The sequence below is a fragment of the Opisthorchis viverrini genome (assembly GCF_000715545.1).
Source record: "Opisthorchis viverrini unplaced genomic scaffold opera_v5_80, whole genome shotgun sequence".
Taxonomy (NCBI): Eukaryota; Metazoa; Platyhelminthes; class Trematoda; order Opisthorchiida; family Opisthorchiidae; genus Opisthorchis; species Opisthorchis viverrini.
In genome coordinates, this window is record NW_008751735.1 from 1,161,753 (window position 1) to 1,168,949 (window position 7,197).

The window sequence follows — 7,197 nt, forward strand, 5'->3', positions numbered from 1 at the left end:
CGATATATACATATATATATATATATATATTACTCAAACAGTTTCAAGTAAAATTTACGAGAAAGCTTGGGGAGGTTCACGTTCCAAAAATTATGTCAATGGGGATTTTATTCCCGTTTCTGATAGGCGATAACGCCTTAGTTCATGTTAGTCAGTAAAAACTGCACACAGAATGTGCCCCTCATTTTACGGAACCTGCTCAAATGTTAATGCGGTGTGTATCACTGGGTAATGGGAAGAGCCAAGCTGTGAAAGCTGGAGGCTATATTTTATATATATATATATATATAATTCGCTTATATATGTGTATATAGCAACGATAAGGAATTGGGGGATGAGTCTTACACAGAAGGGAAATTCTTTCTTGTCGCAAAGTGACCTGTGGTTAAAATTCTGTTAGCAGCCTTTAAGAAATCACAGACAGAGCATTGAATTCCTCATTTGCAGTAGGAACGATAAGGAATTGGGGGATGAGTCTTACACAGAAGGGAAGTAAATTCTTGTCGCAAGGTGACCTGTGGTTAAAATTCTGTTAGCAGCCTTTAAGAAATCACAGACAGAGCATTGAATTCCTCATGACGTTGCAGTAGGCTTCAATAATTTGTTAGACTGATGATGCAGCTGATTCGTCATACACTCAATGAGTTTCGGCCTCAGTGTGATAATGTTTTCAAAATGTTCTCAAAATAGACCGTAAGCCAACTTATACCGAATTTAAGAAATATGACAACTGCTACCTTTTACAGGGAATCCAACGCTTTGGGAAAACAGTACTGAAAAAACATGAATATTTTCATGCAGCTTAGTCAAAGCCTGTTGAATGGGCTCCAGTGTGCAACCGGAGAAGTGACATTTTTTGTAAATAAGGGTTTATTTCCTGAGACCTATGCGGTAGATCTACAAATATGGTTCTACTTCTCAAAAATCCTTTGGTATTTGTAGGGCACATAGAGTAAAAAAATTTGGATTGCTTATATAAGGGCTGCATAGAATATTTTCGCTATGAGGGTGCAGGGTAAATTCAGGACAGTTGGTGCTTCTCACAGAGGAGAAAACTTGATTTCTTGTGTAATACAATGGTTGATGTGCACTTTCTGGTGAGTAGTTAGTTTGTCCCGGCCAGGAGTGTTAAATGATATGATGAGCACTAATGTGGTTTCAAAGTGATACATAGGAAACATCCTCAACAGCTTGTCTTGTACACATTTGATGCAAGAGTGTCAACATTTCAATCGGCACCAGACTTCAGGTATCCTCCGAAGTAATTTCACTAAATGTAAAACAGTTTAAATCCCACAGACACTGATGTTTTATGGCTTCACAGCCATAGTTTTAGGATGGTTTCTGGCCAATGATGTTGGAGAAAATATAAAAGAATTTTTTATGGACAGGTGTATCTCCAAAGGGCATCTGCGTGTAATTTAGGGGAATTTTTGGACACTTGTGATTTTGAATAACTACAGAATTGGCCTAAACGATGTTCGGACCTTCATTAACTACTGAGGAGAGTGTTAGCAAATCGCTGATCATTGTTTTTTTTGCTGAGCTGGGAAATTTGATTGCAAACGTTTTATCGCCAGTACGTTTATAGGGAGTATAGTGGAGCTTAGTGGCCGGTCGGTTGCCAAATGCAACATCTCAACATGTAAACAACTCTAGCACCTGTTTCCATAGAATCTTCGACTAGCGATCGATATCAGTGCTTCTGAATTTTCTACTTCAGTGGATACTGGAAACCTGGGTGGTCGAAATACCGCTGTTCAAAACCCGTCATTCTTAGAACCTAGTTTGTTCAGAAGGTATATTTTTGATTTTTCGGCAAACTAATGTAATTTTCCGGATAAATTTCCGAATTTCAATGATAGCAACCGGAACGTTGTTACATATCACGCTATTTTTGTAATAAAACCAAATGATTTTGTACTTCCGATTTACATCAACCAATCCTGCGATGCAGTTTACATCAAATTTCATTGCAGGCAGTGTGCTTGTGGCTTATTAGTGAAGAATTGTTTGGATCAAATCTGAATTGGGGCAACTTCGTCTGTGAGCAGCCATATCGGGATGCTGCAATTCAGCTTGTGCACAACGTGCTAATGTTTCCATTCTTCTGAAGAGTTAAATTTGGAAATTCGAGAACAAACCGGCAATCGGGAAACAAAACTTGATAGACTCAGGTGAAACACCACATTGTCTAACGTCCTCGGTTAGCACGGTTACACGAAATAAAATCACGTATTGTTCGCTTGACCAAACAAAACAGAGCACAACAGGCTTTTGACAAAACCAGTTTATGCAACTTTATGCGATTTTCTGTACCAACCATCAGTATTTAGGTTGAATAGGCATTTTCATAGGCAGTTTTTTTGCTATTTTATGCACACTAATATGGTTGCGGCTAAAAACGGCTTTTTTGACAAGTAGCTTACAGTGTAATATGTATTCAACAGCATTTGCTGACAGGTTTTTTTTGACGATCAAAGGCTACTGTACATTCAATTATATTTAATCATGGCAGTGTGTAAGTTACTTGTTGAATTTGTTGATTTCCATCTCACTACCATGTGGTGGTTCATACACTAATCGGCTTGGGTGCAGCTTTAAATAAATCCAAAAGCTCTTAATTGAATCACAGGTCAACTCAATTCGATGTGCTTGTTGGCTTACTACGTAACACAGTTGGAAANACGTAACAACAGTTGGAAAGAGTGGTCCGTAGCACAGAAGAAAACGATGGCTTTTACTTCACATCAGGACCAAAACATGTCGGATCATTTTTTTTCAAGTCTAAAGCCGATAATCGCGTTCATTAATCTATTGAAAGCTACTACTTTCACATTATCCAGGATATATGTCGTCCCTGAACTCAATACGTGTTTCATAAATTGCATACAGAGAAAAATAACTTTGTCTGTAATCAGGCTTAATTAATCAATTTTCGTAAGTAGATTGTTTTAGAAAAAGCCTTAGCGCATAAAAGTAGGCTGAGTATGACTACTTCGTTTCGTAATTAAATGCAAAAATGGCGCTCTACATCCGTTGAAGTCATCAAAGGAAATAAGTATCGCTGAAGGAGCCTGTCCACAGTAGTTGGTCGTATGGATTAGCATATCACGACTCTAGGCTGCCAGTCACGAAGTATGTACACTGTCATGAGAGGGTTAATATGATATCAAGTTAAACAAACTATTTTACGGTCAGAAGATTCTGTTGGACGGAAATCCTCTTGGGTTTTCTCTCCTTTAGAGTGTGTTTTTGCATGCAGCATTTTCAACCATTCGGACTGACTTCAAACACCTAGGCCTCTTGACAGCGAGAAAATGGGCTTCATTTCCTGCACGGCATAAATGCGTGCAACAGACGTGTTCCCATGGTCACTAATAATTAACAGTAGTTGGTAAAAATTTGATTCACCTATTATAACGTTTCAGGTGTCAATTAACCGCACTTGTACAGCTCCATAAATCTCAAGGAAGTTGGCTTTTTAGAGTAAAAAAGCAGCCCGCGTGAGCTAAATCTAACGAGTCCTTGAGCGGTACTGAGATGAATACCATTCTGCTTGGTAGGATGCCTAAATAAGAATCAAAATGGGGTGTAATTCCAGCAGTACTTTTCAGCATGTGAGAAATTTATAGGACAATAATCACCCCGGCTTTTACTTTAGTACGACTTCGTAAACCATCAGCAAACACTCAAAATGCGTTTTCAGACCTCTGACAAGTGCAATAAAGGACGTCACGGTACAGTGTAGTAGTTACATAAGAAAGTATAACAAAGAGCAGAAACTTATTCTTACTAATGTGTTTCTAAGAAAAAAACCTTCAGTCAAGCTGATGCGTTCCAAGCACATAGGTTGGCCCCGCAAACAAACCGCATTATTGGAAAGTCCGGGGAAGAGATATGATTTGCCTCTTTGGTTTAAACAGTGAGTAAACTAATCAGACATTGTTTATTTTGTAATAATACACGGCAGGCTACTCGGCACGCTTAAATCGGCGCACTTGCATTATCAGAATGTTAAATGGCATCTAAAATACATATTTTTGAGCGAAAAAACTAACCAATGAACTGTGTAAATGCGTAGGTCGTTTTGGCAATTTCGGACGCTTCCAAACTTACTCAATGCAATTTTATTCACAAGAAGTTTTTTATTCCGGTTGAGCTTTTAGGTGGAGCAATTTGGACCAAGAGGGCAGTAAAGCCTGACTAACAAGTATCACTTCGAGAAAAAAGTAACCTAAGTAATCCGACAGCAAAAAGTTTCGAAAAATTTAGGGATCCAATTGGGAGCCAAGTGGTTTCAATGCAGTTAAAGATGTATGACCTCAGAGAGTTTGTGTGTGGTGTTCCAAGTAGGTTTGACGACTTCCACCATGTGATTCTGATATTGTTGACCTAAACACCATACTTCATCGATTTGTCATAGTGCTGAGTACTGAAGATGCATTAAAATGAAATTGCACAGACGTTTGGTGGTTTGTGAATTTCGATGTTTGTTTTCATACACATGCCTGTTAACTCATCTTAACTCATGATACAGGATAACACTTTCGTATTTTAACCTCCCTATGGAATATCTATAACAATGAAACAAAGTAAATTAATCAAAAATGTTCCAATCAAGTGGCTTGTGCTTTCCGTTTTCAATTTCAGGGGGAGCAACGATGGGAGTGTGCATCAAGTGTGAGTGAAATTCTGTAGTGACGATATTTTCTCGGCTTATCTCTCGGTCTGAGTCTCCCAAGCTAGCTTTCAAGTCAAAAACAACCACCAAAGGTACACAAGGTATATTAACGCCCAAAACGTAATCAGGAGCACTCGTATATCGCTTCATATATATAACTTAAGCGGTAACAGTTTTCTAGAAATTCTGTCGCGTTCTGGATGCGCCATTGGCAACCGGCATTCAGGCATTACTGGCTCACGATTGGGTCCAGACTTTCGACCAATCAGATCTCGGCTTGGTGACGGACCGGCAAGCGTCCCGAATGTTTGGCCAGTCTTGCGTGGGACAGGCTTCTCTGCCGTAGCAACACCTGACTGCGAGCGGTAAAGCGGGATTCGTGTGCAATTCTGCCTAACAAATTCAAAGTGATTTGTCGTCGAAAACAGATAATCTTAATTGTACTTAATTGTGCTGATTAGTAGCCACCGCTTTCTATGTAAAATACAAGAGGGGCGTGCTTATATGTTGACAAATGTTACAGGCCTGTCATAACAAAATACCCTGGAGGCCGATACAACCGGTTTGCGGCTGCCGAAATGTTGGAGAGTGAACATCTTTACCTGAACATGCAATAAAGGCTGTGGTTGAGCTCATATCATTATCGTCCTCACCGACAGCATGGCATCAGTGTTCAACACCGATGGCTCGCTGCCATGCAGCCATGATTTAGTTGAAAGCCTTATTGTGAAGAAAAGAATAAAGGTGGACGAAAAAAAGGAATTAATCCTGGCTCACTACAACCATTCAGAGATGTTCAAACCCCCATACACTCACTCAGGCAATCTGAATAGATACTGACAACAAGATCACCACTGACATCGGTTAGAAGCCATATCTTGCAGCGTCTTACACCAGGCGCAGTGAGGATCAGGTGGTCCCCATCCTGGAAGGCGAATAAAACCGGCAGCACCCAAACGTTCCGTGGTTTCTTCCAAGCCCTTCTGCCAGCTTAACGACAAGTCGCCTCTCTCTTCCGCCACTAAGAATTGGGCATTGAAAACTGCACCCTCTTCGTCAAACGATGGTTAGTCATGCGCAACACATGTCCCAACCAACGCAGCTTCTAGTGCTGGATAATGGAAATACCCAATTCTTCAATATAAGTCACTTTTAATAACAACCATGTAGAAAAGAAAATGTATGGGGTGAAAATAACCTGCCTTTAGGAAACTTGTCAATCAGATTAAATGACAGGACTGTACCATCATCTGAAGGGAAGCTATGTATTTTAGACATAGAAAAACAGAAATGTTGAACTTTCTATGGTGATATTTCCAAGTAAATCCATCGGAGCTAAATCATGGAGTAGTTTACAAGGAATTTTAAAGTTGTTATGAGAATTCTGGTAAAGAAACAAAATCCCACATGCCTTTGAGTAGCCAGACCGCCTTTGAGCAACTTCGAGGAATAATCGATAAAAGGGCTGGGATATTGGATCTGTTGTAAACTATAAGGTGTGTGCCTAAACATCTTGCAACATGGTGGCTGACCAAAGGAAATTTAGGAAACTGGAACCCTCATGTAGGGAACCTGAAGTAAATAAACTCCCATACTTATCCATATTGAAACTACACTTACAGATCTTAAACGATGCACCTGACAAGATCGGGTTCTCAACACTGGCTGAATGCAAAATGAAGACCCATTTACGCTCAGTTCAGATTCTTCATAACGCCTGTATATGAGACCAATTAACCGGACTGGGTAGTTCCTAGCTGGTCCTACGTACCAACAAACGGTAAAATCTATTGCTGCAAATGATATCTTTCTCCCCATGTGGAACAAGATTTCAAGGAAAAGTCAAGGAACACGATGATTAGGCCTTTGAAAATGAGGAGGTGAAATTTCATTATTATTCCTGACTTCCTGGCTACAGACCCAATCAGTATACAAAATAAACGGAAGCTGAAAATCAAGCAGAAGCGCTCAGAAATTTGACGTTCATTATCTTTGGATGCTGTGTAACCCACACGAACAATTATACTTTTAATATGGTCATAAAGTATCTCAGATTGACAGGTTTATACATAAACGGGGAATTCCGACAACCTTATTCCACTTTCCAACAAACGAAATTCAACATGGACATCCCAACTTCTGTAATATTTTTTCGGAAATAAAATTGAAGTATTACTCTAACGAATTTCTTCTGGTGAGACAGAAAAACTTCGCAAATTATTAAGGCTGTGTTCCAATTAGGTACACTCTCATAGAATCACATTCTTGGTTTCATGAACCCCCATTAGAATGTCTCCGTTATAACAACAGATCCTTGTTAGACCTCAGGTTACTACGCCTGCCAAGGTGTGCAGTAAGTCCAATCCAGACGGACGGAATGCTGACGCCACCAACCCGATTGATGAATTTCGGCTGTATATTGATCTCTAGGGCTTCCGCGCACGTCCGTTCCACAGGTGGCTTGAATCCTGACTGTAGTATACATGTAGCATCAAAATTGATTTGGTGGTTTG

The 7,197-nt window shown here is 39.8% G+C and overlaps 1 protein-coding gene across 1 annotated transcript in view; it reads right to left on the reverse strand.

The window, feature by feature from the left end:
• Positions 1-5,733, reverse strand: part of T265_13565 (hypothetical protein) — a gene marked incomplete at both ends in the record, with an annotated part of 8,855 nt that extends 3,122 nt beyond the window's left edge. Inside the window, 4 exons of the mRNA XM_009169484.1 lie at positions 3,444-3,571; positions 4,844-5,073; positions 5,338-5,404; positions 5,537-5,733. Coding sequence (XP_009167748.1) covers positions 3,444-3,571; positions 4,844-5,073; positions 5,338-5,404; positions 5,537-5,733 — 622 coding nt within the window. The remainder of the gene's footprint in view (positions 1-3,443; positions 3,572-4,843; positions 5,074-5,337; positions 5,405-5,536) is intronic.
• Between the last annotated feature and the right edge of the window lie 1,464 nt (positions 5,734-7,197).